This window comes from Acipenser ruthenus, chromosome 18, assembly GCF_902713425.1.
Source record: "Acipenser ruthenus chromosome 18, fAciRut3.2 maternal haplotype, whole genome shotgun sequence".
NCBI lineage: Eukaryota > Metazoa > Chordata > Actinopteri > Acipenseriformes > Acipenseridae > Acipenser > Acipenser ruthenus.
In genome coordinates, this window is record NC_081206.1 from 6,932,290 (window position 1) to 6,957,485 (window position 25,196).

The 25,196-nt window shown below is 36.5% G+C and overlaps 2 protein-coding genes across 4 annotated transcripts; both read right to left on the reverse strand.

Annotated features, from left to right (window-relative positions):
* Nucleotides 1-289: 289 nt before the first annotated feature.
* On the reverse strand, nt 290-8,822 carry LOC117420177 (kinesin-like protein KIF3B). Of its 2 annotated transcripts, none has more exons than XM_034033752.2 (9): nt 8,616-8,822; nt 5,307-6,760; nt 4,388-4,489; nt 3,859-3,981; nt 3,629-3,747; nt 3,292-3,408; nt 2,886-2,991; nt 2,454-2,632; nt 290-2,243 (listed from the first exon to the last, which is right to left on the reverse strand). In XM_034033752.2, exons 2-9 carry the CDS (start codon nt 6,699-6,701, stop codon nt 2,141-2,143), a joined length of 2,244 nt encoding a protein of 747 aa, XP_033889643.1. In that variant the 5' UTR covers nt 6,702-6,760; nt 8,616-8,822; the 3' UTR covers nt 290-2,140. The 2 variants fall into 2 exon arrangements, with proteins under 2 accessions (XP_033889643.1, XP_033889644.1); XM_034033753.2 differs by lacking the exon at nt 8,616-8,822 and adding an exon at nt 8,430-8,583.
* A 2,853-nt stretch (nt 8,823-11,675) lies between these two features.
* On the reverse strand, nt 11,676-17,142 carry LOC131698600 (GDP-fucose protein O-fucosyltransferase 1-like). Of its 2 annotated transcripts, none has more exons than XM_058991047.1 (7): nt 16,952-17,140; nt 16,439-16,560; nt 15,876-16,058; nt 15,279-15,391; nt 14,799-14,991; nt 13,482-13,724; nt 11,676-12,812 (listed from the first exon to the last, which is right to left on the reverse strand). In XM_058991047.1, the coding sequence occupies exons 1-7, from the start codon at nt 17,088-17,090 to the stop codon at nt 12,624-12,626; spliced, it is 1,182 nt and encodes a 393-aa protein (XP_058847030.1). In that variant the 5' UTR covers nt 17,091-17,140; the 3' UTR covers nt 11,676-12,623. The 2 variants fall into 2 exon arrangements, with proteins under 2 accessions (XP_058847030.1, XP_058847031.1); XM_058991048.1 differs by lacking the exon at nt 11,676-12,812 and adding an exon at nt 12,820-13,025 and having other exon boundaries at nt 16,952-17,142.
* Nucleotides 17,143-25,196: the final 8,054 nt, after the last annotated feature.

Below are 25,196 nucleotides of genomic sequence, written 5' to 3' on the forward strand. Positions count from 1 at the left end.
AACATTACCAAATGCAAAGACAGTCTTTCAGTGCCTCTATGAATACATTTGTAATTACCACAGATGTAAATATTACATATGAGGCTTCAGTATGTTGACACATACAGTACCTTTTTGAGAATTGTAAGAATACATGCAGGTACCAGCTTTTGACCTGGGGCTGTGTCAGTATGCTTTACTTTTATAGTACTTTACTGTTCTATGGTATTTAAGATACTCAAAATAATTTATAACACATTCTTTATCGTCTAAGAGACATTATTGCACAGAAAGGATTCAGTCTCAGACACTTTTGTTTTGCTTTTGTTTTTAATAAAAATTAACCAAGGATAGTAAATTCAAAGACAGAAGGGGATCAGCAGTTCCATCATACAGTTGGATCAGCTGGAAACAGACTTATTGAATTTTTGTACCAGGGACATGGTTAATGTGTGATTCAAACAAACATTTATGCTTACGTGACATTTTTCACAGGATATGCAAAAGGACTCTAGTTTCAGTGTAAGTGACTAATTTGAAAAGTTGATGTTTTTATAGTATTTGAACATTAAAATAAGAACTGCAAGTAGTGTCCCATTTCCCCCCCCCCCCCCCACTATTATGCTGACAAGCCCAAAATATTTGTAGACTCATGCTTTAAATGTACAAAACAGTGAATTGAGAGAAGTTAGTTGAGGATGGGGATAAGTAAGCATCTGTAAGAATCACAGTTCTTTGTCCAGATTTTAATATTACTATTATTTTACAAAATTAAAATCTACCGATGCTGGACTTGAGTTTTCCAGACTGCTACTGTACCTACATGTATATACAAGAGACTGAGGAAACAAACCTGGAAGAACAACTGGAATTGATAAAGTATAATGGTGCGGTAACTAGAAACCTATATAGGCTCATTAACATAGTGAAACATGTAGTTCAGTGTATTGCAACATAACCCACTTGCGTATTTCTTTCCAAGTACAGTTTGGTACACAGTCAAATGTAAAGCTATCCAAAAGGTTTTTTTTTTTTTTAGTGCACTTATGTAGAGTTCATCTCGAAAAATTCACATAAAAAAGGATACACAAAAATGTATACATAACCTTTAAACGATACATTCCTCAAAAATGCTATCTGTGCAGTAAACAAAAAAACAAACAAAACACAAAATTCAGTTTATCTACATTCATCTTTAAAAAAAAAAACTCAAATTAGAGCCTATAAATCTGCAATGTTGTCTAAGTTTTTTTTTTTTTTTTAATACAATATATCTCCTCAGTTTATATGAGGTATCCATTCCATATATACATATACTGTACGTATGTAAGAATAGGGGTAATGTCATCTAATAATAATAGCAGCAAGCACTGGCACTATCCAAGGGTAAAAGACATAGAATTTTCTGCACAACTTCACCCCTGTACCCACTTACAGATCAGGGAGCCACTTCTGTTTCTGCCTTCCAGCCAATCACCTTTTTCACTTGTTGAACCGAAGCAATGGTTGTTATGAAGCTACTGGACCCGTAATGCAAGCACCAAGCTTGGGAAGTCAACACCAGACCAGTAGGAGTTACTAAAGCGAAATGAGGCAACCCATCACCAGCTAATTTCACTCCTTAACCCTGTGGAAGCGCAAAGGCAAATGCAGCACTCCCTGTGGGTCCCAGCAAAGCCGAACTACTCTTCTGAATACTGCTTCCAAGCTGAGAACAAGGGCAGCCCCATTTACAAGAAACATCAGGGGCAGTGTAAGAGGATCCGAAATTTTGTCTACCACTTGCAAGCTTGATGTGGCTTTAGAATAAAATAAATGCTAGGCTTCAGTGCATTTCTGTGTTGACCCTGGACATTTTATAGTAGGTATCAACTCCACAGTTTATATGTTTTTATAAATGATTTTTCACCGTGCAGGTAAAGTCTCTATGTTTAGAATTATTTCACTGCACTGATATCAGGAGTTACTACTTAAGAAAACAGGTTTTTAGAGACGTTTATGATATAAATGTATATACTATACACACACCGCAAACTCAATTTGGGCGAGTTATTCAGTTTACAAAATAAGAAAAAACAACATCAGTGCTTTTCTGTATGCCCTGCTATTGTTGTGAAAAGTTTCAGCCCCCTCCCTCCCCCACACAAAGAAAAATATGCGTTTACTTCGGAACAAGGCCACGAGATTGTGGGTAAAGTAGAGATCCTGAGCTCCCTGGGGATGAAGAGGAAGTGGGGGTGCCAGCCTTCTTTCCAGTTTTTGGCCTGATAATTAAAATAATAATAATAATAATAATAATAATAATAATAATAATAATAATAATAATAATAAATAAACTAAATAATTACTACAATGAAATGCACATTATGTAGGTAAGTCCCATGATTGGCCATTCTGGTTGTGACAGATATTTAGTAAGCAAGTAAGTAAGCAAGCCAATGAACACAAGGAAATAATATATATTCATGTCTCACCTGGACTTCGATTTTTTGCTGCCAAAACTTTCAAAAGTTGAGGCATCAACATGAATTTCATCTTCATCCTGCAGAGCGGCTTCCAGCGCCGCGGCCACTTTCGGGGCAATTGCCGGCTCTTCATACTCCCTGGTGGTCCGGCTGGGCATATCCAGCTCTAACAGCAGGATATTTTCTGCCTGAGAGAGAAACGCCAAAAGATTACACAGATGGACTGTATTTTTATCATGGCTTACGTCTCCTTTATTATTGTAGAAAGAAAAAAAGACTGATTACATTGGAAGGCTGGGTCAGCACAATCGAGTATTTAAGAATTTTTTATTTAAACACCTTTTGACTCAGAAGTGCCAGAATTATTAGAGCCCACAGCTTTTTGTACATTAAGATTCCAATTCAGACATTCTAAGACCATGAATATCAACTCATCCTTACCCTATATCTAGCCTCAGGTCTCATCATCATTGACATTCTGGCATGCTGGCTCAGGGGCCTTTTGTAGCCCACAGCAGAGACAGGTCTCGTCATCATCTGCTGATTGCTAAGAGAAAGTTCAGGTTATAATCATTATAAGACACATAATCATTTTATACTGAGCTATGAAATAATTGCAAACTACTGTAGACTGATATTACAACCAGCATCGCTCAATGGCAGAGCACACAAGAAGCGTGTGCCTTGGTAAAAAAAAAAAAAAACTCAACACAATGGTATAAAGGTAATTAGTGACTTAGGTCAGTTTCAGTGCTGTGTTTTCCCAGGTACAGGTGCATAGATATATTTGCAAAACTGCTTCGTCATCTAACTATTAAGCAATGAAGGGACTTCTTTTCAAACTTACTCCTCAATGCGAGTTATGGGGTGCAATTTCCATCGATCCTCCTCCTCATCAAAAAACGCCCTGTTTGTGATCTTACTCTTCTCTTCCATTGGGATGAAGTTCTCGATTATAAGGTGCCTGAAATACACAGGGTTATTAACATTAAACTGTTCCTCGTCCCAGTTTATGTTTCCTCATTATTTTAAAACAAGTTACTAACCAAACAGAATATTTCATGGATGTGGTCAATAACTTCGATTGCATTTTAAATTTCAGACCCCCCCCCCCTACCCCATTTCATTTTCTGTCTAGGCATTATTAAAACAATGATAATTAACCCATCTTTCCAGTTACATACTTCAGTTTGAGTTCCCTGGTGAGCTCATTCTGCGTTTGTTCCAGTTCTTGTCTCTCTTTAATGTGTTCTTCCTGTAGATCATGGATCTCTGCTTTTACTGCCTGCAGCTTAGCAAACAGCTATGAGAAGAAGCAGAAAAACTACTGTAAGCAATAAAAATATAAACCACGCTATTGTCCTACTGATAGTTTAACATGTTAACATGTTTTCCAATCACTTGGCAGCCATACCTTTTTTAGCTTCTTGGTTTTTATGTCCACTTCTTGTTGTAGAGAACTGTAGGTCTCTTTCAGTTCCAGGGTCTCTTCATCACGACAATCCATCTGCTGTTGCATCTCCCTCTCTCGTCGTTTCTGTTCACAAACATGGGAACAAAGTTCTGTGAATTCACTTTAAGAGCATATTACTCTCTATCACTTAATTTCAAGTGAAGAAAAATGTATGCATCTCTGACAAAACACACTTGTTCAATTTGAAATTGAGTGGTTTAAGCACAAAATATTTTGCAATGGCGAATACATTGCAAAATAGCAACGTCATCAGAATTCAAAATTAGATGAGTGCCCAGATGAAAAACAAATATGATCAATATGCATATGGATGAAATGGGCCCTGTAACATGGGCCATTAATAACACCAATTAGGATTCCGTAGTACTGTGCAAATACATTTCTAATTAACTACATTAAAACAGCAAAGGAACCTTTTCTGACAAATGTTGATCTAGAGATTAACAGATTTTTTTTTTTTTTTTTTTACCTGCTCTGCAATTTCTTGTCGTTTCTGCTCCAGTACTTTTTGTTGTTCATTTGTATGATCAACAATATTTTTACCTCCAACAAGTAACTTACTCTCCATAGCCTAAAGAAAATATAAAAAGACAGATCAATGGAAACATTCTGATAATATTGTTTTTTCATAGAAGCTTATAAGTTTGATCTGCTACAGTACCTGTTTACTATTCTAATTGATATGTACAATGAGTACCAATTCATAATTTATATATATATATAACACAAAAATAGTTTTAGTGTATGTACTGTATATTTAGGCCTATATCAAGTGTAATAAAATACAGACTATGTTACAGAAGAAGCACAAAGGATTTTTGTGCAATTATTAGCTTAAGAATAGAACTCACCAACATCGATGCTACTAAAAAGTAATGTGTTGCTATTTTAGCTGTCTGGAAACATACAAAATGATCCACACAACTTTATATAACTTCTAATGAAGGTTAAAAAAAAAAAAAAAAGGTACAACCAGGGAATTAGGAACATTTATGCTTTGAAACGGCCTACATTTAAATCAGGGTAGAGAGTGCCTCAAGTCATGAAATGCATATTCTCTTACTAAATAAAATCACCACCAAATAATGCATCAAGTGACTCGATGCTTCCAACCTATTACGGTGGCACTTGACTACATTTCTAATTCAACGCATCCATGAAAGGAGGTTACTTTAGATACACACTCCGCTCAGAGTTCCTCAGCAACATGGTATACTAGCTATTAACCAACAAAAAAAACCTGAAGATACAAGATAAGACTGCAAAACACAAATTCCCCAGGATTCCCAATTTTATTTGCCTTGACAACTGAATGCTTAAAAAAAAAACAAAAAAAAAAAAACACACACAACACATTCTAAAACAATATACTTCTCTCCCTCCCTCACCTTCACTTTGGATGACAGCATCTCACTGGCTTCCTTTTCTCTTTTCAAGTCTTCCATCTTTCTCTCCTTCTCCTTCAGCAGCTTCAGTTTCTCCTCTGCCACCAAGCTGTGGTCCTCCTGGATGGCCTTCCTCTCCTTTTCAAGCTTTTCTTGCTGCTCTCGCCAGTAATCCGAGTCATCCTTGTCATCTACTTCCACCTCATCCTCATCCTCTTCGTCCAGCTCCTCTCCTCCCTCTCCCACATGCCTCCGCTGGCTCTTCTTACTCCTCTTCCCCGATCTCTTCTCCAGCTGAGCCTTCAAGCGAGCTATCTCTTCCTGAAACTCCCGCAGCAGGGCGTCTTTGGGGTCCTCATTCACTTTGGGTTTGTTCTTGATGTTTTTAGCCCGGTTGGCATAGCGCAATGTTGTTAGGGTCTCTTCGACATTGTAAGAGGCTGGGCCAACATTGGCAACCATGACTGTCCTGGCATTGCCTCCCAAGGAGTCCTGAAGCAAACGGGTGAGTTTGGAATCGCGGTAAGGGATGTGGGTGCTCTTGCCATCCACAAGGGCAGATATCACGTTTCCCAAAGCTGAAAGGGACAAGTTGATCTTCGTTGCTTCCTTTAACCTTTCCCCCTGGGCTCCTGTTTTGGTTTGACGTTCACTGCCCGCGAGGTCTACCAGGTTCAGTTTTCCTACTCTAATGTGATTCTCCCCATCAAGTCCCAATTCGCTGCACTCAATGGTTATCAAAAAAATAGCATGTGATCGAGAACTGTGCTCGTTCATGTTGGTGGCTCCCACTGACCGGTTCTGATTGCCAACATTCATGACATGTTCTATTTCTTTAACGCTTTTGGTAACGAAGGACGACAAGTCTTTTACATAAACACCGGTATCAGGTCTTTCTTTTAGCTCCAGTCTTTTGGCTTGGTCTTTTGATAACAAATCTCTGATCTCCTCTTGATAAATTTCCAAATACGAAGCTCTAACAAGATACTGTTGGTTCTGGGACCTGGAAATGTGTGTGAATATATGCTCAAAGGAATTAGGGATGACTCCTTTCCTCTCTGGATCATTGCGCACCCCCTCCATTGTGTATGTTTTCCCAGTACCCGTCTGGCCATATGCAAATATAGTGCCATTAAAACCCAGTAGGACGGAATCTACCAGAGGCCGGAATGTCTCATCATACAGTTCCAACTGCTTAGAATTCCAGTCATACACAGAATCAAACGTGAAGGTCTTGGGCAGCTCATTGGGCATCCCCCTAGGATTCTTCACGGAGATCTGTCCCAATTTCACATCAACAGAAACTACTCTATCAAATCTAGCAGAAGTCTCTTTCTCATTCATCGGCCGGCATCTGACAACCACCTTCACTGTCTCTGCGCTTTTCATTTTGGACATTTTGCCGAATAATGCTTCTTGGATTTTATTTCACAGTGACTGTTGTCCGATTTCAAAACCTAAAAAAAAAAAAAAAAAAAAATCATAAAACAAATGGTTAGTTTATCCTGCATGAGCAACATCTACACGAAAAAAGAAAATAAACCATAAAATCATTGCCTTCAGTATAGTATGCAGCTTTCAGAATTGGAATACCAACAGGAGCCTTGGTTGACGCAACCTGCATAAGAATTTATTAGACCATGACCTTTTGATGCTAGCCAATTTAATTTAAAAAAGCCTTCTGGTAATGAACTGGGGAGCAAAGATTGACTGATGGTTTGTACTAACAGATTCTCTCTCTCTCTCTCTCTCTCTCTCTCTCTCTCTCTCTATATATATATATTGCTTTAAAAGCAAATAAATGAAAAATGTGCCATCTATTACTGATAAAAGATAATTTCAGGTTGCAGATATTAAATGCACTACCATAAGCAATAATAAAATTAAAGCTAAATACCCTGGGGTGAAACTGCAGGGTAAACATGTCATATGTCTGATATCAATGCATCCATCTGTTCTTGTCTGCACTTTTAGATACAGCAGTGCAAAGATAGATTTATCTAACAGTTTTATTAGAATCATCCTTTATTGATGGGTTAAGGAATGCAGTGAAATTGCCTCAACAAGAAACCATTAGCTTGCATCATCAATAATACATAGTTTTCTTACTTATGGTTGTCACATAAAAAGGACTACAGGAAAGAAAACATCTTCACAAAAAATCCAAAAGGGCTTTTCAAACACCAACTGTCTCTATTGAACAAGAACTCTCTAATGCCCAATGACCCCAATGATAAATAATAGTAGCCTGCAAGTCAAACATGATCTTGGTTACAGTATTTTGGAAAAAGAAATTTTTAAATCATCAACCACGGGAATAAATGTATCAATGATTACAATTAAAAATAAATAATAAATAAATAAATAAATAAATAAATAAATAAATGATATACTAAAGCAATGCCAAGAAACTGAGCATTTGTTTCAGCATTTGTTTGCCCACAACACCTTTAGAATGTATACTGGTGTAAATTGGTTGGTCAGTCGATTGAATGGCTGTTTGATTACCTCTGGTGTATTGACTTTGAGTACATAGTTCAGTGGTAAGCTTTGCAATTAAACATAACAGAGACCCTTCATTCTTAAATTCTCATTTAAGGTTTCAGCAGCGTATTGGTGATAACAAATCGTAACCCTGCATAGACACAATAAAAGTTTTATTAATTTAACAAGTGTATGTGTGTGTGTGTGTGTGCGTGTAAAAACAATACAGCACAGACTGACTACTCACATTGTTATCGGCTAAATGTTGGTATACCTTCGAGAATACTGAACACGAACAACAAATACATTTGTCGTATACTATTCGATACTTTATATATGATCAAAAGCGATCAAAATCAATAAAAAGGAATTTGTGTTGAGCATGTAATTATTGTACGGTAACGCATAAGTGACTAAATAAAAAAAATATGGTCAGCCAAGATTCACAATTATTTGTTGACCATTGTCAAAATGTAATAAATAGGTAGAAGGTTAAAGACCCCCACAAAATATATACATATATATTCGAGACTTCATAAACATTACGTCGTTCTACAATAACAATAATATTATTTTACGGAAGCATCCCCAATGTTAGCGAGATGACCGCACAAGAGACAAAAATGAATCAGAAAAATTTACCTCAGCAACCTACCCAAGCGGCCTAGCAACGGCAAAACAAATTCATTTTATGAAAAAACAAAACAGGGCCAAGCCCGGCTATCCCTCTCAAAACTGTCAACGAGCTTATAACCCAATGACATTTTGTTTTTAAAAAACGTCAACCAACGATAAAGCAGAGATAGTTAAGTTTTGATTTGGCGTTACCTGCTGTTACAACTCTCTCTGCCGTCAGCCATTACTGAACACACTGCCTCTACTGTCCCGGATTGAAACCATCAACTTCCTTAGAGACCAACTGATTTGAACTGATCTTACTAAATTTATAACGCGCAGATCTAATACAGTACAACATGCCTGCCAATAAACCTCCTTTGGAGGTCAACTGAAGCTGTTGGTACAGTAGGCTACACTACAAACCTACTTACAGAGCAGTCGTGCCGATGTGTTAATCAAAGCAAAAGTTACACACGCCAACCACCAACTAGTGAAAACAATTCCAATAGATTTTTTTTTTTTTTTTTTTGGTTGTTCAATTTTGGCATTGGATTGCTTTGTGAAAAAGTCAAATTATGGCTTTTGTATTGTGTAACTTAAGTCGTATTATTGGCGTGTAGCTGAAAATCATTACAGAATTCACGTTGCAGGATATTATGGATGCCTGGAAGGAAGTTATCTAATGAAGAATCTAAACCACATTTAAACTAAAGACAGATGCATATATCTGTTTTTAGAATATCTTACAATATTGATTACGTTTAATATTAATTTATCGGATTTGTTTTTCTTCCAGGTTCTGTTTATCCACAAATTAAATCATTTGGAATGTGTATGGCGTCAGTTTTTTTTTTCTGTATTATAATTGCATGCCATTATTGTTGTTACATATTTTACTAATTTGTTGTGTTATTATAAGCCATGCCCACACTGTATTATGGGTGCCTGTGTTTCCAAGTTTGTCTGAGTTACTACTAAAAATGATACAAACAAAACAAAATTAAATCAAAATATATATCCCTCATATAAAAAAATATATATTATTGTCAACAACCTTGCATTTTTCCCCACAGTATTTACTGTGGTATGCTACAGGAAACAGTAGTGTTGTTTTTTTTACAGTATTATTAGAGTTAGGTTAAAACTTACTGTAATTTCTGTAGTAAATACAAAATTCTGATCAACACCTACCTATTGATTACACTGAAACAAACAAGGTTTCAAAACACACACACACACACACATATATATATATATACAGACGTGCTCAAATTTGTTGGTACCCTTACAGCTCATTGAAATAATGCTTCATTCCTCCTGAAAAGTGATGAAATTAAAAGCTATTTTATCATGTATACTTGCATGCCTTTGGTATGTCATAGAATAAAGCAAAGAAGCTGTGAAAAGAGATGAATTATTGCTTATTCTACAAAGATATTCTAAAATGGTCTGGACACATTTGTTGGTACCCCTTAGAAAAGATAATAAATAATTGGATTATAGTGATATTTCAAACTAATTAGTTTCTTTAATTAGTATCACACATGTCTCCAATCTTGTAATCAGTCATTCAGCCTATTTAAATGGAGAAAAGTAGTCACTGTGCTGTTTGGTATCATTGTGTGCACCACACTGAACATGGACCAGAGAAAGCAAAGGAGAGAGTTGTCTGAGGAGATCAGAAAGAAAATAATAGACAAGCATAGTAAAGGTAAAGGCTACAAGACCATCTCCAAGCAGCTTGATGTTCCTGTGACAACAGTTGCAAATATTATTAAGAAGTTTAAGGTCCATGGAACTGTAGCCAACCTCCCTGGGCGCGGCCGCAAGAGGAAAATTGACCCCAGATTGAACAGAAGGATAGTGCGAATGGTAGAAAAAGAACCAAGGATAACTGCCAAAGAGATACAAGCTGAACTCCAAGGTGAAGGTACGTCAGTTTCTGATCGCACCATCCGTTGCTTTTTGAGCGAAAGTGGGCTCCATGGAAGAAGACCCAGGAGGACTCCACTTTTGAAACAAAAACATAAAAAAGCCAGACTGGAATTTGCTAAAATGCATATTGACAAGCCACAATCCTTCTGGGAGAATGTCCTTTGGACAGATGAGTCAAAACTGGAGCTTTTTGGCAAGTCACATCAGCTCTATGTTCACAGACGAAAAAATGAAGCTTTCAAAGAAAAGAACACCATACCTACAGTGAAACATGGAGGAGGCTCGGTTATGTTTTGGGGCTGCTTTGCTGCGCCTGGCACAGGGTGCCTTGAATCTGTGCAGGGCACAATGAAATCTCAAGACTATCAAGGCATTCTGGAGCGAAACGTACTGCCCAGTGTCAGAAAGCTCTGTCTCAGTCGCAGGTCATGGGTCCTCCAACAGGATAATGACCCAAAACACACAGCTAAAAGCACCCAAGAATGGATAAGAACAAAACATTGGACTATTCTGAAGTGGCCTTCTATGAGTCCTGATCTGAATCCTATCGAACATCTATGGAAAGAGCTGAAACTTGCAGTCTGGAGAAGGCACCCATCAAACCTGAGACAGCTGGAGCAGTTTGCTCAGGAAGAGTGGGCCAAATTACCTGTTAACAGGTGCAGAAGTCTCATTGAGAGCTACAGAAATTAGGTTAGCGGTCCCATCATTTTTGTCCATGCCATTTTCATTTGTTTTATTATTTACAATATTATGTTGAATAAAAAATCAAAAGCAAAGTCTGATTTCTATTAAATATGGAATAAACAATGGTGGATGCCAATTACTTTTGTCAGTTTCAAGTTATTTCAGAGAAAATTGTGCATTCTTCGTTTTTTGTGGAGGGGTACCAACAAATTTGAGCACGTCTGTATATATATATATAAGAATTAAGACTGATGAAAATGTAGTTAATGAAAAAACAGCACAAAACAAGGATTTCAAAATGATCTTTTTTCATTTATTTAAATTACAAAATATATGTTTCCAAACCAAAGTATGGATTTTCCTTATTTAGACCAATCATACCTAAACCGTACTTACATGAAAATTAATTAATAGCATGTGAAACCATACAGAAACAGTGAGGTTGAGAAAATAACAAAAAATAGTTCAATATCTGTATTTCTTACTGTGAGAAGTATTTTTGACTTTAATGACTTTAACAACTATAATTGTGAAACACAGTACACATCAAAAGTAAAAAAAAAATAGTTATTTATTCCTTAATATTTATTCAATAATTGAATTGAATAAAAAGCAGTTGTAGTGTTCTGTTTGTTCTGATTATATATATATATATATATATATATATATATATATATATATATATATATATATATCCAAACATGTGCCCTATCCATTAGGACCATTTACTCAGTCCCTTGGTGCGATCACAACGCATTACACTGCATTTGCATCCTCTTTGTGGAAATTATCATATTTCGACCTAAATAAGACATAACCATTTCTGTGAAAAACTACGCCCTTTCTGCTACCCATAGTGCAAACACATTGGGGCACACTACACTGAGGATTTAACAGCTGAATGTTGCTTTTATTTGGACAGACTAAAGGAGAGTGTCGTGCAAATCATTCACAAAGTGGGGTAAACATGACAAGTGCAACTATTATTAGCAGGAAGAAGATTGGTTTTCATACATTGATACGTCTGTCAGCTTACACCTCTCAGAAAGGTTTCCAGCTCCATTGAAAAGTGCTATCTCCTCAAATTGTTTGCTGTGAACCCTTTAAAGCACAGCTGTAGGATATATAAAAAATACTTTAAATAAAATGTAGCTGCTTCAGAATAAAAAGTCTGAAAAATTCACTGTTAAACAATGCACCTACCCCCTCAGCTTTTCTTCTCTGTGGTGAAGATCAGATAAAGTTCACAATGAAACCTAGAATGGCACAAACTGCTACGCATGTGACGGATGGGATGTCATTTATACACCAGGAACACTTCTATATGTTTTATGTTCTTGTGAAAATAAAAAATCCCATGAGATGCAAGATAATGTTACTCTTTACAGACTGCAAACGTGTTTTCTAGTCTTTTATATATATATATATATATATATAAAAAAAAAAAAAGCCATCTACTGGAAATTAGTACATTTATTTTTCTTCGAAAAAATCTTGACTACGAATTCATTCTACTTTAGACTGATGGTTACATGTTTTGTCCTTCCCTGTTAATACTTCCTTTTAATTGACCGGCCCTGTCGCAGGTTAAAAGTTCTAAAGTTCATCTTTTTTCTTTGCAGGGTAATCCATTCCAAAGAAGGAAGACGGCTTGCTGTGAACGTCCCGCTCTCGCTTCACAAAGGCAGTGAAGGAGGAGGCGCAGTTCCCAATAAAGTGATCAGCCTGCCCCAGGATGTACAGGTCCACGTGGGCCACCTCTGGCTGCAAACTTACAACTTTAACCTGAGAAAACAGAACAGAACCTAGGTTAGACAAAGCATGAGGACCTCTTGAAGAGTAATGCATTGAAGCCATGTAGGTTAGAGTTTTATTCCTGCCTTCTGATGAAGTTGAGGGCGAGCACATTGTTTCACCAACGCCTTCAAATGTTTATACAGGTTGGTTCATCCAGATTGCATATCTTGTTCACAAGAACCTCCCGTTGGCTTCCCTGCTCTGAATTCATAAGATTTAAAACAGGGATCAAATGTGAATTCAAATAAACCTGCAACCTTTACACAGAGATAAACAATCAGAGCTAAAGTAAATGTCTATAGCAAAAAGAACATGCAAATCAGAGGGATACACACACACACTCCCAATGCCTCATCAATGCATTTCCTGTCTCATGCTGTAAAACACAAGACCTTTCAACTTTAGGGCTACTTCCTTTTCACCGCAGCTTTTATTTTGAACGTCCACTGCAGAAACATGTCACAATACTGTATAGCTGGACACCTGAAACAAAACATCATCAGCCTCCGTTGGCTTTCTTTTGTGGGGTCATCATTATTTAGGTACATAATGTTTTAACGCCCAGACTGCCAGCAATCTAATTTTGCAGCATAAACATCCTAATAGTTTCTGGAAGCCAGGTATTTGAAAACCTAGCTACTACTGAGATGAACTCACGTTTCCCTTGAACAGTTGCTCGATCTCCTTGCTGTGGGATTCGGAGTCGGTTGCGATGTAGACAGACTTGCCGTTGATCTTCTTTACCCAGAGTTTGAGGGCTCGCTGGATCTCCTTCAGGTCTGGCAGGCACATGTTTTTGGTGAGAGGGATGGCGGTGTTCCGGTTATACCCGACACACTGCGGCGATGCCATGAAGTGAGGCCCTGTTTTGTCATCCTTCAACAGCTCACAGGCCTTTTGCTGTCAGAAAGAAAAACCTATTCACAACTCCTGTATCCAGTAATCTCCTGTGGTCTACCCTCTTCCACCTCACTGCTCAAATCTCATTAAAAGCGACAGCTATTTCAAAATTACTCACAAGCCTCTGTAAGTCGGTAAACTTCTGTTCTCTGATGCATTTGTTCTTCTGTCTTTACAGAAAACAGCTCACTCACATTTTTTTTGCTATTTTAGAGGTCACCCGTTTATATGCTCGCTCGCTCAGCTATCTCATTTGCTGACCTACATAGCTACACGTAAATGCTGCGTGCATACGCAACCAAACAATTTACAGATCATCGCAGATTTGTATTTTCAGTGCATGACACACTGCATTTTAAGGAAATAAAGGAAGTGCCTAATTGCCAAGATTTCACTGACTATTCAAATTCATGATTTTCATGACCTCTGTGACAAAATCATAGCCTTAATCATGTCAGATGTTCACACAGATTTACATACTACAAACTTGAAAGCATCACCAGAAAGTGCTACTGGCATTAACCCTATGTTGCATAGGTTCAGAAATGGTCAAATATGATTAAATCATACCTGAAAGTTGAGGAGTGTGCTGTATACTGGATTATGCACCATCTGGACCACCAAATTGAATGTCCCATATGTGTTCGTACTAGCTGTGTAATTTTTGTCATAATCTATCTAGTATACAGGACAGGAGCATTCAACTGTCTTACTCCACAATTCAAATGTTACCAGCTCCTGGGTAAACAGAAACTGTAACTTAGTGTTTCAATACATTTATCTATGTAGCTGAGTAAATGTTTTTTTTTGGAATTTGATTAATTTGCTTGTATTGGTTGTGTTCATTTGAATGTGTGTGTTTGTTTGTAGAACATGCCTCCTTCTTGACCAGGTCTCCCTTGAAAAAGAGATTTTAATCTCAATAGGACTTTCCTGGGTACATTACTTTGTTTTTATATTAGTATTGTGTATAATTCCATACTTGTTTTATTAAAAACTGCAATTTCCCACTGCATCCCACCATAGCACAACCATTTCCCACTGGAACCCCACAGTCTCTGCCAGGGTGCTTACCCAATCAGAGCCGATCCTCAGATGGATCCCCACGTATGGCCGGATGAGCAGTGAGTCGATATAGCCCTCTCCTTCCTGAACCATGTGGTCAGCCCACACCACGTAGCTCTGCAGGGGCACATGCTCCTCCAGGACTGGGAACTGAGCCGGGGCTCCAGGCAGAGCTAGGACTGGGTGCTCTGAAGGGGGAAACCTGGATGTGGAGAGAGGTTTTTTACACAGTCTGCAAGAGGTTCTGGAACCTTCCAAGGGTTAAACTGTAGACAAGAGCAGCCCTGATAGTTAGATGTTATATCATCAGGTAACACCGTGGCTTTTAATACTGTCCCAGGCCAACCAAAAAATAAAAGAACCCCCAAATAGAATATAACAACAATGCATATCAAGACTTGTACCCCACATCATGGAGTCTTGTGTTCCTGTGAGCTTGGACGATGGGAGTAGGAGGTAAAAGGCAGCCAGAGTTAGTGATATACTTGCTTTTTAGTCCACTGTTGCTTGTAGTAAGAAGAAAAGGAAATGCCTGGAAAGAGCACAGACTTGTCAAAGTCCACACCAAACTGGTGCCAGAATGGACCAAATGGATTCCCCTCCTGCAACAAGAAAATAACAATTTAAAACATCATATAATAATTCTAATTAGCTTTATACCCTGTGGATATTTTTTTAACAAAAGTACATTGCAAAGCATTACTACATGTTACAAGTATTACAAGATAGAGGTGCAGTACCACCAAATATCCTCTAGGTGACAGTCTTATGCTACTACCTTACTTGGACTCTTGCTTTTAAATAATGAAATACAGTAAAGAGACTTTCTGTTAGAGATTTGGTTTTTCATACTTTTACAATACAATATACAATATTTTCAAGAGGCTGTATTTTGATCCCTGGTTGTTTGTGTCAATTTAATAGAACAGGACGTGCTTCTGCTGATTGGATCTTCAACACATACCATCAGTGTTGAAATATCATATACTGGATATAACCACGTGGGTATGAATTGCACAGAGCTTCTGTAGCGTACACTGGAGAGCAGGCAGATCAGTTTGATATGCTCTTTGCTATTTTCTTTACCTTCATGGGGCAGCTCTTTTTGTCAGGGCTTCTTTTGGCTGCTGCATCGTAACAGTAGGCTACTCGCTTGCCTGGGGGCCAGTGAGTGGGGGCCAGCTTCTCCATGAACTCCTCCATACTAATGACCCGGTGGTACTGAAGCAGGGGCTCCAGCTGGAAGAACTCGCTGTAAGGAACGTGCATCTGTTGGCAAAAAAAAAAAAAAAAGTGTATGTGGACTGATCGCACCACGCATGGAGACAGACAGCTAATGCACCTTCTGGTGTTACACTGTCAACAGCATCCAAACTTAAGGCAGTTTTGAAGATTCCTAAACACAGCATTCAGAACTGAGACATGTTAGTTTTTTGTTTTTTTTTTCATGTGTGGGTAGGTATGCAAATACTATGCATATTATTTGAGTTCTCAACATACTGAATATGATGAAATTACACGAAATAGTGTCGCCTCCTCGTATTCTTCATTTTGATACTACTACTCAAAATTGTAAGTGATATCATTTATCATATACAAACAAATAAAACGGCTCTGAATACGCACGAAGTTTAGACAAAATACCTTACATTAGTGAAAGGCGGCGTGTGGTGTCTGTATATAATCCACGGCGGGACAGCCAGTGTCCGGTTCAGCATCTTTGCAAACGCCAAGGAACCCAAGAAATGATCCGCCTGATTTCCAAATCGCCCTGTAAGAAATCAAAAAAAGAAATAGGAGATCTGAGTGTGTGGACTTTGCAACGGTATAACAGTAGCACAATGCAATAAATCATAGCCCAGGCAAATATGTCAAATCCCATAGAAAACATAAAAGCATCCCAACATTATTACACAAACGATAAGAATAATACATGCCTATTGATGTTAGTCCACTGTGCAAAACATAACATATAGCACAAAAAATACACATACCGTAAATATAAAGAGCAGTTAACTATTATTTGTTTATAAATGTTTGCACTGGAGTCAAAGCTTAGTAAATCTATCCCAGTAATTTACCGTCATCTGCCTGTAAGTGCACAAACTCAAAACTATCGGAACAATATTAAAACATTAAAAATAAAATAAATAAATACTCACCCATGCACGGGCAGTACAGAACGTATCCGTTCTCATCCCAGACAACTCCAGTAGCAGAAATGAATGGCAATTGTAATAAACTTGACATGTACAAAACAATCTTAGCTAAAAGTTTCATTGTCGTTCTGTCAGCGGCCATTGCTAACCTCCCACAATACTGTGCGCGAGTCAGAGTTTAACTGTTAGGGCGCCAGTCTTCTGCAATAACGCTCCAGTTTAGACATTGTATTTGTTTATTTATTTATTTGCTTATGACAAATATTTTTAAAATAATGTTTATTTTTTCGCCTTTCACACTTTTTGAAGGCGAGGTTTCATATATATATATATATATATATATATATATATATATATATATATATATATATATATATATATATATATATATATATATATATTTTGTCTATATTTTGGTTATACCCTTTATAACAACACCCGTTTTTCCAAATGCAATTAAAGCTAACAACCGGTTTCCTATGGAGTTGATACTGTATAAGTAAACATCAGAATTCATTCCAGTCCTCACACTAGATTTGCTTGTACAATGCATGGCTGCATTTGCAAAAAAAAAGGTGAATATTTTTGAGAAACAGCACTTTGAGTTATAGTTCTGAAACACTAGTAGAAGTATTCCAATAAACACATAATGCAATACACATCAGATACATTTAAAGATTTTAAGAATGACGTGAAGTTTTTTTAATATGTTTTAAATATAGTCGGTTTGGATGAAAATGTTCTGGACTATTGTTATAGAAACCAGTAACAGTCTAGGACTGTTTTGTGAATATCAAACTTTATTTAAACCATTAAAACAGTTTTGCGTTAAAGCTCATAGATATCTAAAAGATAACTTTGAAGAAAACTTTACAATATTCTTGATGTAACCAACCGAATACAATTTTCTGAAAACTGCGATGGATTTTGTGTCTTTTCCAACAGCTTTTCCGGAACTCAATACTCTCTCATAATCGTTCATTTAAGTGCCCATTTCCCATGTGTTTTTAAACTGCTGTAACCGGTTCCTTGGTGACAAACTAAAGTAGGAGCTATGTCATCAGTATTTATAGCTGCTACAGAAGGAACGGCATGTTGTATTTGTTGGTAGTAACCAGCTCTTCATCCTTCTCTAACAGGCGCTCTCCAAGGTTCATTGTTGTCATAAAACCCTACTTTTCCCCCCACCATTTACCTGGCAGCCAGTACTTGTTAGCAAGCATGTGCTGGGTGTTTTCTGTCCTGCCTATGTCTGAATGGTATTACTCACAGGAAAACAACCAAAACGACGTGCTATTGAAAGGATACTCTGATTATTTTACTTGCATAATGTGCAAGCAATCTTGTTGAAATGATAATTGTAACTCAAGGAATGCTGGTGTTCTTTTTGTGTTTGTTATTTGTACAGAAGTGATTAATTTGAGGTATTAATTGCTCGGAATTGATTTCACATGTTTGGACTACACTACAAAATTGCAAGTGAAACGATAAAATAAGGCAGATGGAAAATGTGCCATTGCTATTTAATAAATACACAGAACACTAAACGAGTGTGAAAGTAAATTTGACAAGCAATTATATATTTTTTTCTGAGAAATATGCTGATTCTAACAAATAAAACATCTGTAACACTTTGCAATGGCCCTCACGTTTTTTTGTTTTTTTTGTATTTAAACGTCTTATACATATCTAACCAAAACACAACTATGGGTTGGCAATCAGTTTGTCTTACACATTCTTGTAGAACTTCAAAGGGTTTGCGTTAATCAAACATAATTTTTTATATTAGTTCATCCGAAACATGTGCATGTGTAGAATAAGTGGGGGTTTATAGGGTTTAATATGAACAAAGGAGTGTTTGCAATTAGCTATGCTCAAAATTAACACTAGTATTCTAGAAACACTAAGTATAGGTTTTGGGTCTTTCCTTGTATTTTGATGTATTTTCTTTGCAGGTACACAGATACACACTTGCGTATCCTGGCTATCTTTCAAACTCTGACCCCTTTTGCTTCTAGCCCATATTTCTTGCACGCATACATAATGAATAAAACAGGAGCCGCGTGTGGGGAGGAGGACACTGACGGAGCTGTTACAGATCATTATCAACCACAAACGCAGTTATCTGTACAGACGGGATCGGAAAGCAGGATCCTTTCATAAGTAAAATCAGCTTGGATCTGTCCTGCTTATTGACAATCTATTATTATTATTATTATTATTATTATTATTATTATTATTATTATTATTATTATTATTACGTGACCATGTGAGGCGTGTGCTAGCTGTATGTGATGTTTCTAGCAGGTTTGCCCTCCATTCATCTTTGCTGCACAAAATTGACGTTTCTTCCTTTTTCTTCTTCTTTTCCTTATCCTACGAGTAAATCAGGAAAATGGTGCAAATGTGGAATGGAAACCCATTTTCAACACACTAAATGACTCAAAAGATGCCAAACCCTTTAGTTGGCTCAGAATTCAATTTTTTTTAAAATTACATTACACATTGATGACCTGCATTATGCACAGAGTTAATAATATCCTTTTTTCATTTCCAGTCTTATTGTTTTCATCATGTTGCTCCAGATCAATCTCAGTCACCCAGCTATTAGCTCAAGAAATACTTTATGGTATATGCTAATTCCACTCTGAATGAAGGTTGGTGGTCACTGGTCAATTGTTACCAGGTTTCTGGTGCTGGAAATCTGTTATGTACTCAGACTTGTCTACGCGAGGAAACAAGGCTCTGCTTCAGGGACTGGAGCCCATTGATTCACAATCCCCACTAAGTAACATTTGGTTATGATTTTATCATATCAGCAGTTGTTGTAAATCAAGGGGTTTTGGGACGCCCCCAAGATGGGAGAGAAAAACGAATGCTCTGAATCTAATTATCACCACCCTCACCACACTGGTTGTAAATCATAACCTAATATTTTTTTTTATCAATATCCTATGTTTTGCGCACACAGTTATTACACAATGAACTGAAGGCATGCTAGCAATTTCTCTCACTCTTCTTCTCCTTATTTATGTTATTTGTTAAAAAAAAAAAACAGTTTTCATATTTTCTAAGAAGCACATGATCAAAATATAATCTGTAGGAGTTTCCTGAAATTATCTCCAGTATCACCAGTATCTTCTTGAGCAGCGGTTGAAAATGTAATTTATAACATTGTTCCTGCTGATATAGCAGCAAGAACTGGATTTGTAGGCTCACATATTTTAAGCAAGGTGTCTTTAAGAGGGAAAGAACCTGGATATTTTAAGAAACTACCTATGTAAGAGGGTAGTGTTATACTACTGCTAAATTACAGAGTTATTAGAAAAAGTAATAATATATACATTGTGACATTCATGACACTGTACTAGACTGTTGGTGAATAACCAAGACTCCAGAACCAAGAACTACTGGGGGGTCTGGTATGTCTGCTGGATCAATGCCATGTACAATCCTGTAAGTTAAAAGACATTTTTAAACCCATCTGTTAATACAGGAAGCCAGTGAAGTTTAAATAAACTGTAGGTAATTTATCTACCAACGATCACTCACAAATTGTAAGGTAAAGCATGTAATCAGTGTAAACTGACGAAGGCACTGGCCGAATCGTTTGTCTACTCATAGAATAGATTTTACTTTGAAGGTTTAATAAAACTGGAGTTGTGGGTACGGATTCAGGAAAACTCAGGCATTACAAACTGCTGCCTGCAATTTCAGAAATGCTTGTTGCGCGAGATAATGAGATGCGATTAACAAAGACCCAGATTCTGCTGTATGGAAGTAGAATCCCACACAAACAAGAAAGAGATACCCCTAATGGCAAACAAACAGGGGAGGAAGGGCAGTAAGTACAAACCTGAGAATTGCTTGATTGGCTTTTTATTCAGATCCCTGTTAGATGAAGCATTAACCAGTTTGGAGGGGTCACTTCAATCTTGATAAGATGACAAAGAGGGAATAGACAAAATAAACTGCTGATGTGGCAATCACAGGAGTTAACAAATAGTAGATGTACGGATTAGTGTGCATTTATCATGTACAGTAATGGGGGTTCATTTCTAGTACCTTATCAGCATTATACTATATTTACCAGAATAGCCTTCGTAAATGTTGTGGTTCAGTATGGACACTGAAGACAGATTGCCTTTTACATGGTCCCTGATATGCTCTGAGATCCCTAGCTATCCCACAGATCGTGCAGTGGTAACACTATCCTTGCTATGATGCTGGGCTCCATTCATGCCATGCACCATTGTATATCTATTAGTTTTTCAGTGCAATACAGCTGCTTCTCCGATACTGTAGGTTTGTATTGCTAAACTTCCTGGAAGCCATGCCAGTCATGAGTCAAGGCTTTGAACATGATGTAATGGCACAGTGGTAACTTTTCAGCATTTGGTCTTTGTAGCTGCCTCATGCAATCTTGGGCATGATCCAAACTGGCTCCTATTTCACATTAGGCATTTGAATATGCTGGGTCACTGCGTCACAAGTATTAGCCAATGTTTACTTTATTGACATCTGTTACACCGCTATGGATTAGTTGATGCATTAGGTCACATGGTTTGATTGCACAAAGACCATTGGAGGGAGTTTAAACTGCTACACCAGGAAACAGAAAACAGCCGCAACTGTTCATCGTTTGCATTGTCTTGAAATATCTGCTTATTTCAAATGTAAACATTTCAGAGAAAAAAATCAAAAGGTCTTCAACAAAAGTAAAGGGGGCCGTTGATATAGCATTGCCAGTGCTAATAAGAGTTACAACTATGGATTCTCAAAACACTTTTCACACATGTGTTGTTTATTTTTTAAACCATGTTTTTGATATTGGAAAATATAGTCTATACTAAAAAGAAAAAATGATTTATTTTATATTGAAATTGTATATTGAAATAATTATTTTATATTGAAACACTTGTTAAACACACTCACCCATATGTGTTCATATACATAAACCCCTAATCAACAACAGTGTGGCTAGTCATAGAGAACTGGAAGAAGAAGCTGCACTAACTTTGATTCACTTTGAATTGTGTTCCTCTAATTCCAATCTTTAAAGAAGGATATTATTATTGCTGTTATTATGCAGTCCTTCGTTGAGTGGAGTGCAGTCATTTTACTGCAGTAGACAAAGCAGGAAGGACCCTAAGCACTTGGTCCTTCAGGATTCCACACCCTCTGCTTACCATGGTAACCTGAGAGTTCCACCCAGGCTCTTATCGGCAGGCAGCAGACACACCATACTGCAGGCTGCAGAGATCCAATACAGGTCAAAGCACACCCTGGTATTGCAGAGCCTATATGTTATCTTGCAATAAAGTATATTAAAAAATAGATGTCTTGGGTGATATGGTACAGTATTCATTTACTTTTAAACTAGAATTACATACTGTGAACCATGATTTTTTTAACTTCTGTTCCTTATATAAAAATATATATTTTTTAAATAATGGTTTATCTGTTTTTGTTCTAATTGATTATGTTCAGATTCAAGTGTAACAGACTCAAAAATAAATAATTAGTTAAACAAAAAAATGAGACTGTTGTTACATTTATGTTACCCTGGAAGAAAATGCTTATTTTTAATTAAAATCAATCACTTAAACTGTCACTGTGAGGACTCAAAAGTGTTTACCACTGCGCAACCAGTCTGTGTTTCCTTGCAGGAAAATAAAAAGCAGCACCAATTCTGAACTGGAGAAAAAGCAAATCTGGTGTCATTGACATAACACAACATGACAACAACAAATGTTTTGTTTCTTTTTAATTACAAAATTATTGTTCTTGGGGTACTTACCATGACTATAAGCCCACTGGCTTATAGTCATGGTAAAAAAAAACACACTTCCTCCTCAGAACAGAGAGAGGCAACAAGAAAAGCAAAAACACTGCCATGCACTTTCTGTGGGCAGTTTGGATTCCCACCCTAAAACTGCTCTTCTGATATTCTGGGCTGGGCTTTCGCTCCTGTACAAACATTAACAATTTGAATGCTGTAAAATGAAAGACATTGAAAAAGACTGTAGTCAAAAAGTTTGTCGTTGAATGTATTAATGCTCTTTTTAGTATTTATGAATGTGAAACACCAAAATGCACAGTAAAAGAACCAGTCAAAGTTGCAACCTATTTTGCTAGTTTTTATAACTTGATGTTTTCCATATCAAAGCAACTAGCAATAACCAACTTATCTCACGTGAGTGGGAATTTGAAGTGATCCTATGTGCCCCTAAGTTGTTGATTTAGTAAAACTGTGTTAATTTTGCACTGGAGCGAATCTGCCTACATCAAATTTGAATCTTCTTTTATCATTCACAGTATATTCTTTGTATTCTCTCTGCAAGATATTTGTAATTTCTGGATTCATTTCACAATCACAATTAAATAGTTTACAAGGAACATTAATTTAGCAAAAATACATTTAGATTGAAAGCAGATTCTTTTTACTAAAGTAATCTAGAACGAATGCTTTTCGAATCTAAACAACTTTGACTTGGGTTACAAAATCCGGAAAATAAATCGCTTTGTGCTAATTTCATCTATTTATTTATGTAGGGTAAGATTGGAGTAAAAAGCTTGTTAGGTTACATTACGTGCACGGTCAGCAATGGGATGTTGGTGGGAATCAAACAAACAGAGAAGACACTAAAGGTCGCTGTCATTAACCACCAGCAATCAATCTATCAACAACTACAGTGGCAACAAAATACATTCAGTGTGTGTAATCTGTATTTGTTTATGGCAAGTTTAAACAAGAATCATTGTTACAATGTGGTATACTGCACTGTGTATAAATGAAAGCAGCAGCATTCACTGTTGCAAGCAATGTCACTTAACCCATTTCATGTATTTTTGTGATATTGGTTATTCTATCACAGATCCCACATTCAGTACAAAAGTAAATCAAATAAAAAAAAGAGAATATATTTGTGTCTGTTTTCTTTCCATTTTCGTTTTCTTCTTTCCATTTTATTAATTGTATCAACTGCCAGGTCTAGTTCTCATTAGAATAAGGTAACCAGTAACAACATAAGTTATTAATTAATTATTTCCCGCTTATTGACAACCAAGAAAATTTGCTCAGAAAGTGTCACAAGCTGTTAATGTAACAGAAACAGCAACAAACAACTTCAGCACAATTTTGAGTCTTTACACCAACCTTCAGAGCTTGCTATAACTTCTGTTCTTCCTGACTCAAGGAGCTGCACTCATATACGTCACAGACACTAACCATGCTTTTGCTTGCTTCTGCTTTGTATTGTATTGAATTATTCATGTGTTTATTTTCAAATGCTTGCATTTTAAATGTTACAGAACTACAGTAGTAGTCCTTATTTACAATTCTGATTTTTATTTTTCTGTTTTTTTAAGGAAAAAAATACTTTAAAATAAAGGTCTGGAAAAGTTTGTTCCTAATAAATATATGTTTGACAAAGCTGTTAATTAATTTCAATATTTTTAAATAACAGTTCAAATGAAACAGACAAACAGTGACAGTTATTTGCAAATTCCACAAATGGTACAATGATTGTTTGGAGCCAAATTGTATCCATTTAAAACCCATTAAGATCCATTAGCTATTTTCTACCCAAAAGGACTAGAAACACTGATTATGTTTCAAAACTAAAAATAAACATGGCTTAGTTTCTAACAATGTTTTACATTCTGCAGTGTTTAAATGTTTATATGACCTTAAGTTTGTTCTTAGTAGGTTTGTAACAATTTCCTTTGAGAAAAAGAAGCAAATAACTCAGTGTAATTTATCCTAAATAAATTGAGCCGTAGTTTGTTTCTTAGCAAATACTGTATACTAATATCACTTTATACAAATGAATACAGGAGTTGGATTGATTATAAAAATAATATTTTTAATAGAGTCAAACAACAAAGACGGTCCTTTATAAAGCACAAATAAGAAACATGATGTCTGTATAATTTATATGTAATATGGCATTTGAAAAGTAAAAAACAAAACAAAAAACAATACAATCTGTTAAATCCATGTACTGTCCACAAAACTCTTTCTGTTAATTTGAGGTAAAATCTCAAGCTATGCAGGAATACTCTATAAAGTATTCATTTTATTTCAATTACAATAACAGTAAGTTAACAAGAAATCAAATTCATAATAAACTATTTTTGTTGTAACCTTAAACTGAACTGATTTTGCACTGCAAACCTATTAAAATAAAATCATTTTTGTAATGCAGGTTTACTAAAAACGGTTACTTAGAAGTTGCCATACTTA